The 23,055-nt window shown below is 42.0% G+C and overlaps 1 protein-coding gene across 4 annotated transcripts in view; it reads left to right on the forward strand.

The window, feature by feature from the left end:
* abr (ABR activator of RhoGEF and GTPase) overlaps positions 1–23,055 on the forward strand; it is a 139,091-nt gene that overhangs the window by 30,566 nt on the left and 85,470 nt on the right. Inside the window, exon 1 of one of the 4 annotated variants that reach the window (XM_053440919.1) lies at positions 20,730–20,874. The exons of 2 other annotated variants lie outside the window; for them this stretch is intronic. In XM_053440919.1, coding sequence (XP_053296894.1) covers positions 20,820–20,874 — 55 coding nt within the window. In that variant the 5' untranslated portion in view covers positions 20,730–20,819. Of the gene's footprint in view, positions 1–20,729; positions 20,875–21,053; positions 21,142–23,055 lie in introns of those variants that run through there. One more of the 4 variants, XM_053440917.1, reaches the window with a different exon arrangement.

Genomic DNA, 23,055 nt, shown 5'->3' on the forward strand with positions numbered 1-23,055 from the left:
AGAGAGGCTGGATGTGTACAATAGGAGAGAGACTATTAACATTTCAACAGGCTCAGTCCAGTCTTCTCTATGAGCTCAGCTGAGGGAAAAGGGCACAGTCCTTTTATAAACCTGTCATTTCATCATCCCTTTGCCTTCCCACCACCCTTTGTGCTTCTCTTACACTTTGTGTCAGTAAGTTCTGTATCTCTGCTGAACTCGGCCGGCTCTTCCTCTGGGGAACAAAAATGCACCACCACTTCTGTGACCTTTTTGGAGGCGACCGTAAAGTACTCTCCCTTTGTTCCACCACACTGAACCTGAGACGGCCCATTCATCAGTTCACCTCCCTCCAGGCTATAAAATATCAGGACACAATACAACTAATTGTGGGAGATGACTCATACCTGGCTGTTGATGTTGGGTGACAGCCCAGTTCCACTCTCCCTCAACCATAATGCATCACTACAAAAACTTCCCTGGTTATGTGGTGGACGCCGTAATTGCATTCTGCCTCGTCAGCCTCTGAACCTGTGTTAATGGCTCAATGTAAAGCAGTGACCACACATCCTTAACTTGCTGAGTAAAGTGGGAGTGGATGCTCCAAGCCTCTGCCACTCTGTTCCCCCCAGAGTCTTTCTGCTTTGCTTCACTGTTCGGTCTCTAGCATTTCTTTTTCAATGTAAGCAATTCAGTTTTGAAAGTGATAAAATACACATTTAGCATTAAAGTGCATATACCTGCTTAAGTGAAGATACCGAGATGTACACCTTCTCTTTTTTCATCTCTTTTAATCCTGTAGCTGTGTTTTTCCCACTCATACACATAAAGTTAAGTTTTGTAATTTGCAGCAGGATAAAATATTTTTCCCCACTTCATCTGATTTCAGAAGCATCTTTGTGGTGACACACTTTTTGTCTGTTATCTGTCCATCCGTGTTGCATCCCACTGATTGTTTTTGGTCTTTGTTGCTTCGGTGCCTTGTGTGCATTGGAAATTGTCTCATACATTATACATTTATTTCCTTCTCTGATGGAAGTAGTGTTTTATCTCAGATTTAGACTGAGGGGGTAAGCATTGTAAATTTATAGACCACATTCCTTTATTAAAGCTAAATTGCAGTGTGTTTGAGTTGCTAATGAAAATATTAGCAACCTTAAACAATATTGGTTAGGTCTCTGTCAAAATTGGCTACACATCTGTTCTATAGTACACCACAGAGTGATCCGTTTACTTCACCCTTGTTTCTTTAAGTCTTTGAATCATGTACAGGAGCAGCCAGCTCATCATTTCTGCACTGTATTGCTGTCACCACTGCAGCCCGAGTGGCAGATTGACACTCACTTCTGTTCCTGGCAGCCTGTGCTGTAACATTAAGAGAATTAGCCATACTCCTATGGCTTGTTACAGCGCAACCTGATTCTGAAGCAAAATCAAAGGGAAGCTAGATTATATAAGAATGAGGGAGTTTTGGCATTGTAGAGCAGAGGTGTCACGTGCACATACAGACAGTCGTGCATTCACGTGTGTCAGAATAAATTTCCCTAATCCAAGTCACTGCGACGACGATTCAAATTTATGTGCATCTCAGGGGGAACATAAAAAAAGTCCATCCTCGTTTCTGTACATGCTGTCAGTGTGGTACAGAGAATGTTGAGTACTTGCATTTAGCTCGGGAAGTTGTGAGTCAGAGTGGATCATTTATAAATTCATGAAGGTTAACATTTATAATCCCTGTCTTCTGCTGCTGGTGTTTGCAGATAGTAATATTGAATGAAATGTTTCTGTTGAGAAGTAATCCGCCGTCCATCCTGTTGCCATCCAACAGGCATACCGCACTTTAATCTGTAAACTGTGGAAAAACAGGATTGCCTTGTTGATGACATCACTCATAGGTTCTTAACAGGCTATTTTGAAACCAGTTCCCCAAAAGAACAAATACACAAGAGATATATAAGATAAAGGTACCTGTCAATCAAGGCAAACACATGCTTATCAAACAAACACTTCTATATCTTCTAAATCACCATCAAGAAAAAGCAGTGGAAATAAGTTTGAGCACTTGGCTATTGGCTTCATGACTACTGGGACTTCAGATGCCAAAAAAACGTAATAGGATTATGTGGAACTTGTATTCAGAGCAGAATGCCCCTAGTGGTGGGTTGTGGTGCAGTGACCGCTGATGGTTGACTTTCCATTTGGAGTTAAGGTTTTCTCTTGACTGCCCGGATTCCTCTTGTTTAAGACATGCAACATTAGATTAATTTGAGACCCCATTATGCCTGTAGTGTCTGAAGTTCCTGTGATGGACTGGCAGCCTGTTTACGGTGCCCAATGACACGATAGATAGGCCCCGGCCCCCTGCGACTCTCAAAGGGGAAGCAGTACAGCAAATGGATGGATGCAATAAGTTAGTAAGCAGAGCTTTGGTGCAACCTTGGTTTGATGGACACATTGGTTAATGTCTTTTTGGACCTGTGGCATTCCGGTGACCCCTTTTTAAAACCTCACTGCAAAGCTATGGAAATATAACAGATGCCCTCAGATTTTGGGTCATGTTTCTGTTCCCCACAGAACAGTGAGTTTCCCAGGCTGTCAAACCGTTGGTCTGGTTTCCCTCTGCAGCACGTAGACTGAAATGGATGCCGCACACTTGGATGTAGCTGCTCCTGGCCGACTTTGACCCCAGTCCCAGTTCTGTCTTGGAGTGTTTAATGTTAGTAGTTAGTTGGCTGTCAAATGGCCTGGTTCATCAAACAGGGCCACAGCAAAGTGATTTTGGAGTGCTTCCCAGCCCAGTGTCAACAGGGAGTTTAATACAATGAGGGAAGTCTCATTTATCACACCTTACTAAATCTGCTTGGCCCAAGAAGCTCTCCGTCGGTCTCTCTCTCCCTCTGTGAGTAACCAATGGCTGTACCTCTCGGTGCACGCAGAAACAAGTCCACTTCAATGTGTTCTGGTAGTGTATCCAAACACGTCAATTTTGGTTGGACCACAGAGAAGGCTGCTTAAAAGTGTGGCTGACTGTAAAGGTGTCATCCCCCCCCCCCTAAGATTTCACTAGAAGCAAATATTATTGGAATGAAGTAAGTGGTTGGAGTCAGCAGTGAAAGGCTCCTTGCATGCATACAGTTGTTTTTGTTGCAAAACCAGAGATACTCTTACTGGCAATCAAAGCCTGGATCTCAATGGGTGGAAGACTATAAATGACGGATAAATAATTACACCATTATTAATCATTTTATAGCCGTTAGCACTAATGCTAATACCAACTAATGGCATTTTAAGTATAAAATAGTCATAATCTTTCCGCACTGTAGGAATAAAATGTTGTAACTAAATCTGTGCTGCATTTTAACTTTTGAATCGTTGTCTTACTGTACGAACTCCTCCATTATGGTGATCAATAGATAAAGCTGGTTCCTGCCTCCTCTGTGCTGTAGCTATAGAAACAGACACTTGAATCTGTCCACACTCACAGACCGAGAGAGAGAAGGAATCTGAGTCAGCCCAATGCATGTGTCGTTATGTAATGTCCTCATATCCACTGCCTCTTCTGTGCCATGCTTCTCCTGCGTCTGTGTTCAAGCATCCTCCTCCCATTGGGCCTGTTAAGGGGTCCGGGCTTATGTTATATCCAAAAAACCTAATAAGCCTCATCTTCATTAACAGATAGCTGCTCATCAAAGATACATTTTTTTATTCTGTGTCATGGATTCAGGATCCACTTCAGAAAAGTAAAATGAGGTAAAAAACATATCTGTTACATGTTGTGTCCGTGGTTTATAAGAGTCTTGTGTGATCAAGTGAGACTGCATAGTTGCAAACCGCAAGTAATTGTTCCTCTGAATGCAAGTGACTAATGAAAAATTAGAAGCAAAAAACTGCTTCCTCCCAATGGGCACATTACCTGAACAAAAAAAATGTCCAGTAAATTGTTTATTGCACAGGTACTAACTTTGCAAACTCCCATTTACTTTCATTTACAGCTACAGTAAATGTAGCGAGGCGGCTGCCACATTAAAACGTGGATGTGGTTAATTTCCCAAGTGAGTGACTCCATCTGAAAGGACTGAGAGATAGATTTGGCTGGAAGTCATAACACTAACCTAGCTGCTCGCTCACCCACATCCCTGCTGGGGTTCCTCCTGAACCATGTGCACTTGAGTTCATTCAGTGACGACCTTGTGAATAATGGATGAAGCTTTTGGCTCAGCTGAGTGTGTTGTGGCTCTTTCACACAGGGCAAACAAACGAAATCTTGTGTATCAAACAAATATCCAATTTCTAAATATTATCAGACAAAAACTGACCTGATTAATATTTGACTGAACCTGCGGACGCAACTGCCCCTTTGGCCACTTGCATTACTGTTAGCTTATCACCATAGCCTTAAGCTACAATTATATTATTAATTTAAAATCTCATGAATTTAATTTCCGTAACTTAGTTCATACATGTATAATATCTAGGTTGACACTATGTGTACAAAGGCTGCAGTCCTATTATACATTGTTGAAAATGGAGCTCCTGCAGTTTAAACAGTTGAAAATCCTGGATCTGCATTCTTTATCCAACCTTCTCCAAGGTATAAAGGCTTCTCATCTGGCCCACAGCCCCAACCCTTCCACCAAGTTTCAAGATGATGTTTGGTACTGCGTAATACTGTAACAGACAAACAACCCAACAAATAGACAAGCAGCAATAGAACATGACCTCCTTGCTGAAGGAAAAAAATTGTTCAATCCCAGAAACCGTTCACCGAGTAACTGGGTTCAACTTGTGTATCTTGTGGGGTTCGCTGTGTGTGTGTTCACTTGCGTTTTTCTGTGTTTAATATTTTTTGTCATCTGTTTGACCCAGAATCAACTGTGCAGTCAGTATTTTTTCATATAAATTTGGAAAAAGTGGATCCTTAGCCTTGTTTTCTTTTTGTTAACCACACGAATAAGTAGTTTAATTATATAATAAGGTAGCACATAGCTATAATACCTCAGATGGCAGCATTCAAGATATTCTGTGGCAAATCTATTGCCATCTTCACGTGGGTGAAGCTCGGAAAATCCTTTGTTGTGCTTGATGTTAGAGGGTGTGTCATGTGTCTGAGTGGGTTTGTGTTCTGTGAGTCTGTTGGGATCTTCACCATGTCCTGAGGGATTGGCGCACTGCACGCGTGTGTGTGCGTGTGTGTGTGTGTGGGTGTCTGAGTATGTGTGTTACTATGGACAGCAGTCATCCTGTAGGGCTATGGTAACCACCAACCCTGTCTTCTTCTGCCACCCATGCCCTCGTCCGCTCAGCCAATCGGCACAGAGTAACACAACTGTCCCGACCAATGCTGCGGCTGCCGTGTTTACCCGCTCCCGGAAGGCAGTGCCCATGATTAAGCATTCAGGTTAGTCGAGCGGAAGAAAGGAGGGGAGGAGACGGGGAGACAGGAAAGGAGATGAAGCCATAATGAGTTGAGAGGGCTGATGGATGCACTCGAGCGACCACCAGTCACCCAGACATACTCAGGTGAACAAATACATATAAGTCATATATCACCTCAGGTTGCCTAGATGGGCTCATAACCCGATATTCAATCATGGATATAAATCAGATTCTGTAAATGTGTGGTTTCCCTTCAAATCAACTATATATATTAACCTTCAGATTGTCGTCTCTCACGTTAATGTGTGTGTGTTTTATGTTAACATGCGTTTGTGTGCATCATTAAACTTTAAGGGCCCTGGTAAAGGTTAACCTGCTGTTCTCAGTGGGTCGTTTTTCTGCTGGGGTCAAAATGGGATGCTCACTTTCAGCCTGGTTGTTCCTTCATCATCCTAGAGAGAAGGAGACCCTCAGTGGGAGAAGTTAGAGAAAATAAAAACACAGCGATAAACAGATACAGATTCTTTCCTCTGTTAACGCAAGAGATACTTGATTTAATATTTTGCAAGTTTATGTTAATATTTGCCTATTATCTCACAGCTATATATTGTTTTTATAATGTCCCTCTCCAAAATATAATTATTATGGTGGCACCATTGGAATCTATGATCCACTTTATTTAATACTTACTGTGACCCTTTACAGACCGAGCCAACTCAAAATCAATGGAGTGCTATCCACTCTCTCCACTCCTTTTGTATGTGTGTGGCTCTGAGTGCTCTCTGTTTATCAGGCTTAATACTGCATCTCCTCTCATTTCCCCTGTGAGAGCAGCAAAGCATCACTGCACCACCTTGAGAGAGTCCGAGAAATCTACAGAAAAGACCAAATTCTAAATGTTTCTTGAGAAGTAAGACCAAGGGGATGTTTTCTAATGTTCCCTTTATGCAGGTGTTTCCCTGCCATCAGTTCTCTAGGGACAGATGAGCAGCCACAGTGTGGGAGTGTTCGTTGCTTCTTTTTTCTCAGTGTATGTTTTTTCCCAAACTGTCAGAACTCAGCATTGATTAATAGGCTGTAGCCATTATTTCTTATTCAAGACTTAACAAGATAACTGGTAATAGGAGGAGAGTCAGCGTCTCACCTGTACTTGCACCCTTGCATTGGGTCCCAGTCCAGGATGAAGTTGAAGTTCTTTTATTTTTTAATAAATGACCTGGTCCCTAAATGCATCTCTGAGTACCTTGAAAAGGGGGGGTTAGGGCTAACCCTAACCCTAACCCTAACCTTAAAGTAAGAAAGGCTCTCAGCTAAAACACATGTATTTTTCACACCAAAACAGTGTTTTCCTTCTTCAAGTGCCCTTGCTACATATACACGACGCAGCTCTTCAGTTCTGAGTTGACCAGTTTTAACCTCTTTTGACTGAACCTCTGAGCGTGTGGCAGTACAGAATCTACAGAAATACTCTCCAGAAAAACTTTCAACAAAACCGGCCAATCCGTGAGCTCCAAGATTATCTGCCACTACACACTGGACTGTGCCTTTGATAAATGCTCCTAGATGGTCAATGAACACCCCTTCCTGCTCTAAAGTGACAAGGTCATTCAAAAGGGGCTGAAATATTTTCTGATAGCCAAAGGTCTTTATATCATCACTTTTACATAACAATCCAAGATTAATCGAGGAGAGAGATGAATGAGAACCTGGTGGCAGGTTTCCTAGAACCCAATAAACTGAGCAAAGTTTATGCTTTTTGCGTGATGTCCCCAACGGATTGCAGAATTCAAAATCATCAATATAGAGGCACAAAGATATTCTAAGTTCTTCACCAGATTGAAAATCACTGTTTAGAAAGTGAAGACTATCTCGATAAGATCTATACTGCTCCTGCTTTACTGAATGCTGCTCTGCATGACTATCAACAACTTTATTGATTATGTCCTTCTGTCTGAGTAACTGCTGCAATGATGTCAATATGGGAACATACTGAAAAGTCCGTTTTGGTTGGGATTCGAGTATGTATTCAACCGGATCAACCACATCAAAATGTTCCCTATAATATTGTCTTCGTTTGAAAGCAGTACCTAGTGGGCCATCCTTTGCTACAGCTTTTAACAAAGGGTTAAAAGAAGATAATGAATTAGTCAGTTCTTTAATGACCAGCTGGTCTACACAGAGGTTGTGATTCTTAAAGGTATCTAGAATAACTTTTTTTGTTACAGGTACAGATGCAGAGCTTATCAAAAAATGCAATTCTGTCAGCAGTTCATCAATTGCTGTGCTTGGAACTTGGAAATAGTTTTTCCAATTTTAGCAAAAGGGAGGCAAATTTCAGTTCTATGGTTTTTGGGAAATCCTGCGGTTCTGTGTCACTTTCACCATCACGATCTGCATTGGTGTTTCTATCTTCTGAGAGTCTATCATCCACTGCGCCATCGGCTGAAGTTTGAGTTTCACTTGTTTTTACAATGCCCAATTTAAAATCTTTTAAGGTATATGGATTGTGCTTCCTATTTTTATGTGACTTAAAAGTACCATAAACATTTGACTTAAAGGAACATCCCTCAAACATACATTGCACTGTTTCGTGACTCTTCAGGTGGTTGTTAATGTGACAAAAATATTCTTGCGCTGAAGCTATGTGACTGCATGTACACAACTGACAGTTAAAGGTTACCCCATTCACAGATTTTTGCAAAGTGTGATTACCATGAGATCTGCTTAAGTGACTATGAAGAGCATTCCATGTTTTGAAAACACATGGGCAATGAGAATATGCACATGGGTACTGGTTTCTGCGGCCAAAATGGCCATGAGCTAACCTGTAATGCTTCAATAGTAGAAACCTTGTTGACACTGCTGTCCTGCACTGTTTGCACTGCCACATGAATTTCTGTGGGGGAAAGAGAAAGATAAATTAATCACTCATACAAACCAAAAGGTTTGACCATATGTATAAACTTGAAACCAAATAGTGCAATATTTCCTCAAAATCTCATATCTTGATATAGCTCATTTCATAACCAGATAATATATATCATGCTATAGCACATTTTTGTAGTAAATGTAGTGAATGAATAGTCTATTTAAAAGGATCAAAAGAAAAGGCCTACTTCTTATTACAGTTAGAATTAAAGGACTAAATACCTGACCAATACAAGGTATTGACTCATATTTGCTTATTTCTCATTTTATAAAAAAAAAAAAAATCAAATCTTCTATTAAACATGTTAATATAAAGTATAATTGTATGAAATATAAAAGGTAATGAGTAAAAGGCAGCGCTGAAAACTCTCATGCACTGACGGTGAGAATAAAGTTCTGATCGGCAGTCTGTCTCTTTAGGGCCCTCTCTGTGTGCGCCTGTGCCTTGTCACGTTCACTCCATATTTGTGTTTGTTGCCTTCATGCACATTTCTAAAATTCCATCCTGCATCAGTGATGTGTGGGAGTACGTGTAGACGAAACATATTGCGTGATTGAGTGTGAATTTCGACCCAACGAAATAAACGATAGACGTTTTTCTATCGCCACACGACATACATCATATCCACTGATGTGCCAGTTCACAATGAAAAATAAAAATGTGTGCGTTCATTTGTTCAGTTTCATATTGGGATGATTTAGACGTCATGTGTTAACTTATTAATCGATGGTGTCGGATCATGTATCCGTGACGCGCCGTCACGTCCCGTGTTGTAATGAGCGTGCACATTAAGTGTAAATGCTGCCTCATAAACTCTGAAGTGAATCACACAAACTCTAAGTCACCTCATGTACGGATCAGGTGCTTGTAGGTTAAAGGGAGAGCAGGTCAGAGAGGAGAAGGAAACAGAAACTCCAGCACGGTCCAAACCGCCCGCCTGATCCTTGTGCAGCTGCGGACAGACTCTGTATTTGCACCGGTTGTTTCTACTGTTCTTTAACGAAGTCACTTACCGGCTGCTTGAACGCGTACTGCTCTCGATGTGTCTCTCGCGCCGAGCGAGTGGGTGCAGTCCCCTGGGCTTGTGTGTGCGCATGGTGTGCGCGCGTGTATGGCAAGCCGGCTTTTCCCGCTATTGGTATTACACATGACGGCCTACACAATGTCGACTTAAAAAAAAATAACTCACGTTAATCATTCGTAAACGGATTCATAAACTTCAGGGTTCACAAAAAATATGATCGTGTTCAATGCACAACACTGGTCATATCGCACAACTCTCTGAGACCCGATGAAATGAACACGCAGCTTTGTAAAACACACAGGCCTCGAGACTTCGGTTTGCAGATTTACTCATAAAATCTAATGAAATGATGATTCTAAAACACAAGATGTTATGCTGACTTTCTATGTTTAAATGTTTTAGCGGCACCATTTATAACTAAAAACAATGAAATTGTAGAAGTAAAATACTTACATGCTTCACGACCACAGTCCATGTGCCAAAGTGAGCGAAAATGGCGGAACACCTGGTGGAAGTACGGCGTATTACGGCGTCGATAGAGGGACAATCTTCAATAAACGGAGAGTCTATCGCGTTTTATTCAAGAATGTAGTGTTGACACAATGAAAAGCTGTTGAGTAAAACTGCCATCAAGCATTATTTCGTTCAAAAACCACAACTGACTAAATTAAACTTAGCAAACCGCACTTGTTTAGTAAATCCGATGAAAGAGGATTCTTTAAACCCAACAATAGTGAGATTTCATTTTTTTGAGTGTGGCCAGTTACTCCTATCTGTTCTCAGGTCGGGGCAAATGGGTAAAAGTGATCACATGTTCGCTGTAGCTGCACCAAAGCTTTAGGAACAGTTTCCCTGTCTGTCGATATATTTAAGAGGAAACTGAAATGTATTTATTTTTATTCTTGTATTTTGCGTTGTCTTCTTTTACTGTTCAGCACTTTGGTCAACTGGGGTTGTTTTTCAATGTGCTGTATTAATCAACTTAAAAGGACTTTACTTTCATTGGACTCTGGCTCTAGTCAATCAAAGTCTAAAGTTTGGGATCTACTTCTCAACCAATTGATTGTTCCCAGAGAAAAACATTTTCTTCATGTTATCTCCTGGTGAACTGTACTCTGCCAGCTAGAGGTATTTGCTTTTATATTTTAATGCTTGTTTTTATAGCATATCAGCATATTTGATTATTTCTAACCTTATATTATTATTAACATTACTTAATTATTGGACAACCAATGTCTGTACAGTGTTTACATCCCTACATGTTCTGTTTAAACAAGCTCTCTCTGGCTTTCAAAGTGGTAAACTGTCCCCAAACGAGTATATAAATAACTGGCCTAGTGTAGTGCAACCATCTGCAATAGTTTTCACAACAGTAAGGTTGATGTCATCTTATGATAAAAACATTTCTAGAATTTGTACTTTAGTCAAAGTCATCACAAAGATCAAAATCATGACGAATTGTCAAAGTACATTACTTTGCAGCTATAAACACTTTGCCCATAACAGTTTGGGACATATGTCTCCATAAGCCCACACATATCTGTGAAAACTACAACCTATATTATCCACCATGTCTGCTTAAAGACAGTATATTATGGGCTTGTAAGTATTTAGATGCAGCAGAAAGTTGGCGCACCTGCACACACTGCCAGTTCATTTTTATCTCCATCTGTTTTTGACATAATTAGTTTTCTGATATCGTCTTTGTTGCAAACTCTCGTTTCATATAAAAACTAGTGCATTATTTTACAGTTTTACTTCAATGGTGTTACTGTGCTGGGAGACAGTTACATGACCTGACTGAGCTGAACACCACTGCTCAGGGCGTCCACCTCTATCTGACACACTTAAAGGTTTTCAAACTCGATTCCTCTAATATGCATCACATCCCTCTAATTGGGCTGTGGAGTGCAATAAATAGACAACACAATAACCGCCGTGGTTGGCCGAGGGCCATCGGCAGTCGCTTGGATTTTAATAGCGCAACTCATCGTAGCCCTTTTGTTTCGCTGCATGGATTGATACACTCTTCATTAGCGCGTACCCAGGAACAAACGTGGAGGGTACTGCTGAAAACAGAGGAAAAGAATCCCATACAGTAGATGCGCTGCGAGTTGTTGTGCATTGTTGTGCTGAATGTGGGTGTGTGTTGGCCTTGAATATGTACATGTGAAGGATTGACCTCCTCAAACCTGCTCACACACACGGGGAGCAAGGGCAAGGTGGGAAGTGGGAGTGGTACGTAGAATATAGAGGATAAATAAGGCTTGTGTTGAAGTGTGTGTCTCTTTGTGTTTGAGCACTGGGGTGTCTGCAATTCAATGTAACCTCTTGTGTGTCTTCGGGCCCCCTTGTACGACAGTCGTCCTCCTAATCTATGGAAGCAGCGGGTTGCATCCAACCAGCGCGGGCCTCGGGGATTTAAGCCAGCTAATTACAATGTATAGTGGCTGGCTGCCATGGTAACCCTGGTAGGTTGGTTTTGGGGGCAACAGGGATGGGGGGGGGGGGGGGGGGGGGGGGGTGTAACAGCAATTCATGCACATGGTTCTGCGGCAGAGGTTGTTCTTTTTAATCTATCTCTGCCTCCAGGCATATGGCACGTGAAGATATGCAGCTGTAGTAGAATCGTCATTCATTTGTGGGATAGAGGGACGACATAGCCTTTTATTGGACTCTTCTCCAGCAGGGAGTGCTCTGGATGTGTCCGCACAGGTTGTGAAGTGGTTAATGGATACACACTAGCATCCTCTCAGTACCTTTGTAGTGGAGTGAACAGGCAGTGGTAAAACATTACAAGTCTCGTCTGTATTAGATACTTCATGCTGGTTTGATTTTTGGGGATTTGCATTTCTCCTACCATCCACCAGCCTTGGTGCCATCTCTCCCTCTTTCCCTCTCTCTCTCTTTTCTCTCTCTCTCTCTGCGCCTCCCTTTTGTCTCTCTCCAGAAACTAATGTGTGGGAGTCCTGCAGCTTTCTGACCTTTTTAAAGTGTGCTCAGCCTGTTTCCTGAGCACAGTGGTTAACATTATCTCAGGACCCAACCCATTATCATCTTGAACAGGCTGGATGATGGGGAGAGGGGAACAAAGAGCCTGGTTTAACTGGGCTCACAGGCTCTCAGACCGCGGCTTTACCCAGCGTGTGACACTGGCTTAGTTTGCATCATTTAGCATCACTGTGACACCAAGCTGGCAGAAAACTTGTTTTTTAAAACAGAAGGTGCATACACTGTAATTTCAAGCGCGTTTTCATCACAGCTGCATTACTTGGCTGTCCCATTTCAAAAGGCTCCTTCAATCGAGGCCGTCGAGTGCGTTCTTCCATCCCCAAGGAACGAAGGCTCCGAAAGGGTGGATCCTCCCAGGGCAAACCAATCGGTGAAATATATGTTCAAAGTGGTAAAATCCCCAGCAAGCAATGAAAAGGTTTTTTTTAAGTTTCTCATTATGTTCAACTGCAGCTACAGTATGTTGCCAGGCAGATCAAGCTGGTGATGCTGCTCCCTATAGACCAGATTGTCTCACTTCTGTTCAGCCTTCACAATCTACATGGCCCTGAAAGATTACCTCCCTTGTGAGCTTCGTAGATCATAAAAGCCAAAGGGGGAGGCCCCTGATTTGAGACAGCTCAAATCTAAAGAAGGACAACACTTCCCGGGAGGAAGATATTTTTATTCCTGAAAAAATTTAAATAAAACTTGTATTGTTTGCCCACACGGGACATTACAATCATCCTGATGTTGTGTTAGTTATCAGACTGTGTAGAATGTGACCATATCTCATTCACACTTCTCCACTCTACAGCGTCCTCGCATAGACCCACTAGCCTCCTTTATGTACTGCTGTTGCTACCTGCAACATCCTGCTCTCATGTGAAATTCATGTTGTTATTTTTAGAGCATTAAGATCTAAGAGCTCTCAACAGTGCTTATAACTTCGGTATGTGTGTGTAACGTGTAGATCTTTTGACCAAGCAGTTGGCAGTTGCTGGCTGGCTGCAGATGGAGAGGTTCTCAAGTGAGGTCCTTCAGAGCACAGGTCCTCATTACAGGCAACAACAAATCCAGGGCTGGTGATGGCTTTATAGGACTGTGTGTTTCCTGGCAAACATGTCCAGTGTGTGTTGCTATCATTCCCTTTTCGACTTTCATGTTGGAGACCCTCTCATTATGTGTCATTTCATTGCTTTTTCATTTCCCACTCGGCTTGTTTGTGATTGTTTGCAAGGTTTGATAGCGATTTTTTTGTGAGTTAAGGTCCAGTGAAGGTATTTTTAGTTTAGATTCATTTATTTTCGGTTTTTGGAAATGTATTTAACTGGGGCTGAACGATTTGGGAAAATAATCTAATTGTGATTTCCCCCCCAAATATTGCGATTGCGATTTAATATGCGATTTTTTTTATTTTATCCTCTTTTTTCCCCCCCAAAAAAACCCATAATGAATGATTTTAATATGACCAACATAATATTAGATACATTTACTGTACAATATTCTTTCCCACATTTTTATTTAACTGCTCATTACAGACACAAGAACAACAAATCAGTTCGCATTTAAGTAATTTAATCAAAGTCATTGTAAGTATAAACACAAGGCATGAACTTTTTATAACCTGTGTGCAAAATTCACCATCTTGAGAATTTTTAATTTTTTTTATTATAGGTGTCTTACTGCTCCAAAGTCAGTAACATTTCCAGTGTTGGGAAGGATACTTTCAAAACGTATTCCGTTACAGAACATAGAATACATGCCCAAAAATGTAATCTGTAACGTATTCTGTTACATTAACTAATCTGAGTAACGTATTCTGAATACTTGGATTGCTTCCACATTGAATTGCATTTTATAAGTGTAGGAATGCGGCGTTGTTATAGTAAGTGGATCAGCAGCAGTTTAAGCTCTGTGTCCGCGGATGCGGCGGGCCAGCTGGATGCGCTGGAAGGGCAGCTTGCGGATCAGCAGCTCCGTAGATTCCCGTTCATGTCCGGGTGGTCGTGCAGCGGTATGGAGGCGCCGGGCCTCAGCAGGAACACCCCCATGCTGAACACCTCCGTCTCGCAGATGTGCATGTAGGTGACCGGGGGGCTCTGGAGCCCCGCCGCCCCGGAGCACGGCTTGCTTTCAGATCAAGTCATATGAGGCATGACTTATTTTGATTTGATTAGTTTAAGTCAATTTGCTAAATGCTTTTGTTAGTCATGCATGATAGCAGCTTGTTGTGTTAACAATGAAGTATATAAGCTCTTCAGTGAGTAAAGCAATCCTTCTTTAACAGCTGATATATTATTAAAATACACTCTGCATCTCTAATAGGTGAACTGAGGCGGGTTGGAGACGTGTCTTCTTGAAAACAAACCTCAACTATTCTTTGTTTAAGGCTGTGTGACACAACCATTGTGCAGTAAACATATGCTAACGAAATGCTTCACCAATACCTCCGTCATCACTGAAGTGTTGCTGAGCTTCCTCAAACAAACTTCCAATTTAATGCTCGAATGACAGGCTGGATTGGAATCTGTCTTTGTGCAGGTGAAACTTCGCTCTCCGAACATCTGCCCGATCTGTCTCGGTGTGCACATGTGGCGGCATATTCCAAATGTCTTGTGCCGCTTATTGTTTGAAGAAGTGTGTGTGTAAGATAGTGGATGCATGTCAGTGTTTCCCAAAGGCTGAGTATTTACCTGCGGTTGGTGGGGAAGCGACAGATGTTAATGCTGAGAGTCGTGCAGTTTAGACAGGGAGAGCATTACCCAGGTTTATTTTCTCCGCTACAGTTTACAGATGTCTTTTTAACGCCTCACTTGCAGACTGTCCTTAGAAACAAGCGAGGTGCTGTGTACAGAGAAGCCTATATTTCCTACTTAGGTACTGCAGCACACTTATTTGCTTATACACTTATAAAGACAGATGGTTGGCAAAAACCTGGTCAGTTGAAAAAAAGAGAGAAATACCTGGGCAGGCCACCAAAGTATATCCTACATATAGGAAAAGCTGCGTCTGTATCTCGATCACTTTCTTAGCTGGGCTGATCGCAGCTCAGATTGCTCCTGGGGGAGAAGCGGCGTGATGTTCGAGAACACAATCTGTCACGCTACATCTGCCTCTGTGGCCAGTGGCTGTTTGTTTGTCAGCCAACAGGTTTGTTTTCTGGGTGGTTTTAGTAGTTCTGTGAAGAGAAAGACCTCTATGTGAGCACCTGGTGATTCTTGTTCCTAGAAGCAGATGAAGAATCCATTAAAAGCGAATGAAGCAACAAATCGGGTGCAACAACTGCCTTCACAGGTTTATTTTCTGTCCTCAGAGATTGTAATTCATATTCTCACCAAAACTCCTGTCTTAATTTGATAGCGTTATTTGCAGAATCTACATAATGTGGAATGAAATTGGTTTTCAGTGATGCTATACTGCTGGTTGTGTCTTCAGAGTCTTGTGTCGTGCTGCTGAAGAACTTTATGTTGATGATGGGAACTGTAAAGCCTTATGAAGGGTTTTAATTTCCCCAGTGTCACCACCTGATTTATGAGGACAGGACGGGGGGGTGTAAGAGCTTTCATATATACTGTATGTTCACCATCAATACACACACACACACACACACACACAGACACAACAATGACCACACATCTGTCAAGTCACTGACGTACTGTCACGCAGTCATGGCTCCACAGGGCCAGGAGGTGTAGTAGCAGAGGAACTAGAAGAGGGAGGACTGTCTTGTTGTTTTGCTTTTTCTCTCTCTGTCTTTTATCTGCTCCTGAGAGAATTCGATCTGTAATGGTTGAGTTGCTTTACATCTTCTGAGAACAGCAGCACCAAGGAGGCAGAGCAATATGTTTTCAACCAGCCGGAACACGCACACACACCTACGCACACACCTACACGCGCGCGCGCGCACACACACACACACACACACACACACACACACACACACACACACACACAACCCTGGCTCATAAACACAGCACTGTAAATGTGTGTGTGTGTGTGTGTACCTTGTGTGAGTTGTAAATCAGGGCCTTATGGGGTGAGGATATTTTGTCCAATCCTCACGTTCTGCACTTTCAAGGGGCGGTTTGAGGATTAAGACTTGCTCTTAGGGTTTGAATTAGGTTTAGGTTAGGGTAAGGATTAGGCATTTAGCTGTGATGGATAAGGTCAGGGTAAGGGGCTAATGGAAATGTATTGTGCCAAGTGTCCTTGCTAAAACAGAAGTGTGTGCGTGTGCGTGCACGTGCGCCTCAGTCACTGCAGCCATGTCCTTTCTACAGAGTCAGTGTTCTCTGGCTGCAGGGCATGGTATAATCCCTCTCCTTCCTACACAAAAATTGCTGAGCAAGGCAGCACTAACTCACTTATTGAATTTTCACACAGCAGCAGCAACTTTGCTTCCCCCGACTTTATTTTGCTCAACCAGTCCAACCTCCTGTGGACCCGGTAGAGAGCTGGGAAGATGGCAGTATGAGTGTCTGAGGCTGTTTTTTATTTTTTTTTGTCCACAGATACCTATTCATTGTCTCTTATTTATGCATTTTGCTCACATGCAGACTATAGTGCTATATGAACTGGTTAGAATAAAAGATTAAGTGTAGCCTGTGCTATGGTCATTTCAGAGTAGTAGCGAAATAGTTTGACAATCTGCGTTCAAGTCATAGTCTCTAATCACTGGATTTCTGATTTGTGATTGCAGTGTGGATATTCTTAAATTTTTTTTCCACGGCCCACTGCTGTACTATTTACCAAAAATAAGAGATCAAAACCCAGTTGAGTTTCTTTTTCATTTTTTTTTCCGATTGTACATTGCAATTGCAACACACACACACACACACAAACACACACGCACACACATACACACACACACACACACACACACACACACACACACACACACACACACACACACACACACACACACAGACACATTTGCTGTGCAGTCTCACACTCACTAACACTCACTAACTTCTGCTCTTGCTGCACTGCTTTGTTCACATCCACAAGGAATACTGATTTACTGCTGTCTATGTCACTAAGTTATATATTATTGTTGATTCAGGCAGTGAGAAAATGAGTTATCTCATGTACAGTACAGAAGCTGTGCAACAGACTGCTTCATGTAGATAGCCACATATTCTTCATGTTTCCATACAGCAGGATGGTCAGCCGTCAACATAGACTGCAGTTTTTTTCCACACAGTTTGCTTTTATTTAACACAGTCGTGTGTCCATTCTGCTCTTTTTGTGTGTAAGTGTGATGGCAGTTTGTGTCTTTCCCAAGCAGTCCAGTGGACATGTTTGCTGTTTGATATAAGCTTTGGCACGTTTCTATCATCCCACTCACCCAAAACATCACTGCCCATACAGCGCTTATCTCTGCTCAGTCACACACGTACACACAGCTGCGCCCTGCTCGTAAAATGGAAGATTAAAATAAATGAAATAATAAAAGTATTATTTCTGCGCATACAGATGAGGTTGCAGAACAGCCCATTTTTGTTGACTCTGGCCTTGTTTCATCTGAAGCTGCAGACCGACCCGCGTGTGATGTTGCCAGGGAATCTGTCTGTTTCTGATTTATGGATTTGAAAAAGGGACATTCAAGTGTTTTTGCAGAACATTATGATGTCACATGTCAACATTTTGAAAAATGTGTGTACATTTGTGGTCAATTGTGTCATTATTAGCTTGTGAATTCTTGAGTCATGGCCAAAAATGTGTTTTGTAAAGCCACGATATCCCAGTTCATCCTTGAGTCTAAATGGACAGGCAGTCCTGCCTATATTATGGGATGGACATGAGTTCATAGTAACCTTGAGATTAAGTAAACAACGTTTGTGCCACATATTAAGAAATTCCCTCCAAACTTACCTGCGATATCACATTCAAGAGAGAGGAACCTTTCATACAGACACACAGATACACAGACAGATGGACAATTTGAATAAAAAATCCATATATTTAGATATCTAGTTTGACCTGTATTCATTGAAGGGTTTTTCCCTCTATGAAAAGTTGAGCAGCAGCAATGGGGATGAAAGATGTGGTAGAATGATGGAGAAACAAAACAAAGAGCTGAAATGTGGCTCATAATAAACATACTGCATCTTGCTGCTATTTTCAGAATGATGGGTTTTATCTTTTGTGCCAGGTTCATAGTGAGTGTGAGCCAGACAGTCTCCCTGCAGAGGTTTATTGTTTAGTGTGTGTGTGTGGGGGGGGGGATCATCTCCCTGTGCAGCCCTCAACTAGTTTATGACTCCTCTCTTTTCAAAGTTTCTCTTGTCGTCTGGTGTAAACCATACAGGAACACCATTGCCTGACACAACTATAAAAGCGTATTGGCAAACAGGAAGCATTTGCATCAACCTGGCAAGTAGTCATGGCAGCCTTCGTCCTCCCCATGGGAACACAAGGGCTGGTTATTGAGAGCGACAGGTGGATTGTGAGCCGTCTGTCAGGAGATGTTAAAAGTGAAGGTGATGTGATTTGACACTGGGCTGAGCTCGCTGGTTGGGTGAGGGTATAGCGTGGTTGCAGGGCCGCTGAGACTGTACTGCAAATGTAACTGGTTGCTTGTGCAACAATATTTAGTATTTATTTGCAAAGCAGTGATTCCCTGCAGACCTTCTGGACTCACATGGAGGAATTCACTGCTGTCAGTGGTTGAAATCAAATCAAGGGGCATTTTGAGCAATTCTTAAACCAGAAAGAGTCTTTTTCACAGCATCATGTAACTGGTGTTACCAATAACATTAAGTGTCCCAGTAAGGCATGACAGAGTGAGAGCATGGATCAATTGTAGCATTCATCTTTTATTTAAAAAGCAAACCTTCAGTAATGCCCTGTCACCACTGGTAATACAATATTTGCAGCATTTTGGCGTCTTTATTCTTTTCCCTGATTTGGTACATCCGATTTTCTGTCCAATTGTAATAAATCTTCTTCCACCAAATGTTAAAGTAGCTGCTCTGAAACTGCTGAGTTAGTTTTCTTCACTCAAACTGAGTTTTTTCAAACTGTCACAAAGAATCATGCGAGGACTGGAAGGAGAAATTCCACTACTGCAGATTAGAGTGCTCTCTGTATGTGTGTGTGGGGGGTAGATTTCCGGTGCAAGCCGTTCCTCATTAACTCGAGTCTCAATGAGCTAACCCCATCAACACACACCAGAGCATTTGAGTAATTGTGTAAAGCATGCATCTGTGGTGTAAGTGACACAGTTAGAGGGTTTGTGTTCCCTCATGGGCTGCACTGATTTACCTAAGCATTATGTATAGCACATGGAAGTCTACAGAGAAAGAGAGGAACATTAAATACCTCAAATACACAGACTGGTGTGTGTGTGGTATCTTGAGTTAGAGGAAAATTCAACCCTGAAACACTTTGTGATGTCAATTTGAGATTAGATTGGATTTTTACTTGATTGATTAATTGTATTAGAACTGCTGTGAATTTTAAAAGATGATTTCAGATTGATCAAGAGTGGCGACTAAGATGACTCTACACTGTTGTACAGGAAGGTTCAAGATTGAATTAACTAAAAGCCTAACGGAATCATTTCTAGCTGGTTGACATCTCTGTTCATTAGTTTACCAGACACAAGTAAGATCATGTTTAATGGACAATTATTACAGAAAAATGACTTTAGTTAGTAGCTGTTAGACTCACTGTCTTAACAAGACAAAGGAAAACAAGTGATATGGCTTGTGTTAAGAGCTTTAACCCTTTAAAGCTGTTTGTGGACCAGCACATGCAAGATATGAACACTGTGGATGTGGTTTTATCTTCCTCCCAATTTTCTATGGTACAGGAATGACCATCCAAGCGTACCCATGTTTTTTCCTTTAGTGGTCCGAGAAGAAAATATTTGCATATTCATATTTGGCTCGTTGTGATGTGTGAGTCCCAACAGTGACCTGACAAGGCAGCCATTGATTTCATAATGGTTAGCCTTGTATTTCACTACAGCTGTATGTGTTCCTGCTCCCGTCCCAGTTCCCCTCTTTTTTGATTTGAATAATAGTCAAGTACGAAGCCTCTATCAATTCAGGGTTGGTTTCACTGCAGCTTGTCTGAATTCGAAATCCTGTTTTGGTTTGTTCCTTGTTGTACATTGCATAACAATCCCATACTATTGATTTTATGACTTCATGACCCATAAACCATAAAAGGGACGCCTTTATTGGCCAGCTGGGAGGAGGTGATTCAATGCACAGAGAAAGAAATGTCTGCCTCACAAAAATCGATAGCTTCCATACAGTTCAGTTCTTGTTGCGTGTATGTGGTTGTCGATTCTTATCTGAGAGATTTTTTTTACTGGAAGTATTCAAAGTTGACCGGCCCCAAACTGCCTCTCTCATTTTCATATCACAAGCTTTGTGTTTGTTCCCTGGTTGAATCTGGCTAGATGAGAATTGAACTCGTGGGATTTTAGTTGTGACCCAGTGCCCGGCAGGCTCGGAGACATGGGAAGAATGCCGTTGTAGGTGTTGCTGTCACACAACACACGTCATGGCTTTCTTCTTTGAGGCTACGTGTGTCATTCGCTCGCTCCTCGCCAGAACAGGTGAGATGTCTCGTCCTGTGTTTCTCTGGGCTGCCGGTGTGAGTGTGTGTCCGTGTGTGTGCGGTTCACACAGATTATACAGGTTCAATTCAGTGCGGTGATGTGCCAGACCGATGTTGTATTGATTTCTTAATATGATCTTCCTCTGCAGCATGTCAGTCCGTTTACTTGACATTGTCTGCTGCCTAATTGTCATGTTGAGCCTGTCCTGGATTGAACCCAGAAATTACAGCGTGTGGGTCATTTCGTCTCTTCATCGTTTGCAGGGTACGTGTAAATGAGTGTTAAAGTTAGAATTGTCAGGTTTCTTGCTTTTGGCGCTCACTGAATCTCGTGTGTGTGTGTGCGTGCGTGCGTCCGTGCGTGCGTGCGTGCGTGTGTGTGCTGTCAGTGTGCTGCTGTCAGTAATAACAGGTTCGGGCTAATGAATCCTCTCCACTAAAAAAACAAAATCCCTCTCCGCCAGTGCAGCATCGATTCTCCTGCTTGTCCCACATGGGGATTGTCAGGGTGCATTAGCTGACTGAGGCAGCTGACATTTTAGCCTGTCAGCGTGCAGAGAAACATGTGCACGTGCAGACTCCTGTGTCATTGGCTCATGTACATGTGAGCACTGAGAAGTGGTTTCAAACGGGAACAACAACAACAACAACAGCCGCTCAGCAGCAAAACAATTGAGTGATGTTTCATATTTGTGATGTCAGAGGTTCTGCTTCATGATTGTTTATGTGCCATTGTCGGTGAAAACCTCTACTGAAGCAATGCTTGAAAAAAGAACATATTAATTTTAGTTCATTGACCCATTGACTTATTTGTAAAAGGAGAGTAGAATAACAGCGCTGGGACATATGAAGATAGCAAGACCCTGTTTATGTGATTAGATATTTTCTACACAAGTAATTCGTTAAGGGCTCATGGATCAAATCTCTTTTCAGGTCTTTGGGGGAGCAATCTGATTGTGGTAGAACTGGTCACAGGCCCTAGGCGTATATGCAAAGTGTGAGGCCATTTGAATCCAGAGTCTGCACGATAGTGTTTGGAAGATCGGAGTCATGTTAGCGAAGTTCTGTCTATAAACATGAACGACCAATCACAGTCTTTAAAACATCAAATAGGGAATTGAAACCATCTTACTGAAAAAATGAACTCATATCAGGGTAAATATGAATTCCTTAAATGACAGAAACCATCTTCTAGAAAAATTTTGGACCCATGTCCCATACACGTGTTTACGGCCTATACTACAGCCAGTCACTAGTTGGCGATCAATACGCTTTGGCTTCACTTGTTTTACTCTCACAGCCTAAATGTTTGATAACCACCTTTTGATTTCACACTCTGCACATCCATCTCATTTGGCATCCACAGAAAAAGCAAGTGGACATGCATTATTTAGTTTCCTCCTTCTAATTGTACTTCTCTTATATGTGATGGTTGCTGCCATGCAACTGTTTTAATAACTACAGTAGTGCCCTGCTGTGTGTCTCCATACAGCTGTAAACACACTGAGTGTTTTCAAGCACTGTAGCGGAGGAGTAGGATGGGTTGTATTACTGGTGTTTGACCCGTGATGACTCAAATGCTGCAGAGGCATGTTGATGAAACAAAGAAGTGAGCAGAGTATTTAAATATGGCCTTTACGTCATCCTAGTCTGAGAATCTGCATGGTGCATTTTATGACTTACTGCCATTTTGGTGTAATCCAGTCAGGGTAGTGCATGTAGTAAATGTAATTTTCATTCAGGAGGGTGTTTAAACATCACTTTAATAAGCTATGAGCATGTGCTTGACAGGGTTTGTAATCCTGATGGGTTCTTGTTGGAATAGTTGACAAATAAGACCTTAGACATCTTAAAAGATTGGTTGTGTATTAACAGCATCTGCTTTGACAGCTGATGAATCCTGAGACTAAAGACTAGTGAGAGTACGGAGCTTCTACAGGAAAACTTTGTGTATTTAATATCTCTTCTAGAAATAAAGCCAAAATATCCCAGATACGGATGCCGCCATATAACTCTTGTAATTTCTAGTCAGAATCAGACTGTGAACTTTGTTTGGAGCTGCGATGTCAGCGTCCTGCCGATGCACAGTTCTACCGTGAACAAATCTTTTCTATTATCCCAGCACAGTTGAACTTGGACAGATGACTGTTCCTCGCCCCCGCTTCACCTTCATGTTCTC

Source organism: Pleuronectes platessa, chromosome 15 (genome assembly GCF_947347685.1).
Source record: "Pleuronectes platessa chromosome 15, fPlePla1.1, whole genome shotgun sequence".
In the NCBI taxonomy this organism is placed as follows: Eukaryota; Metazoa; Chordata; class Actinopteri; order Pleuronectiformes; family Pleuronectidae; genus Pleuronectes; species Pleuronectes platessa.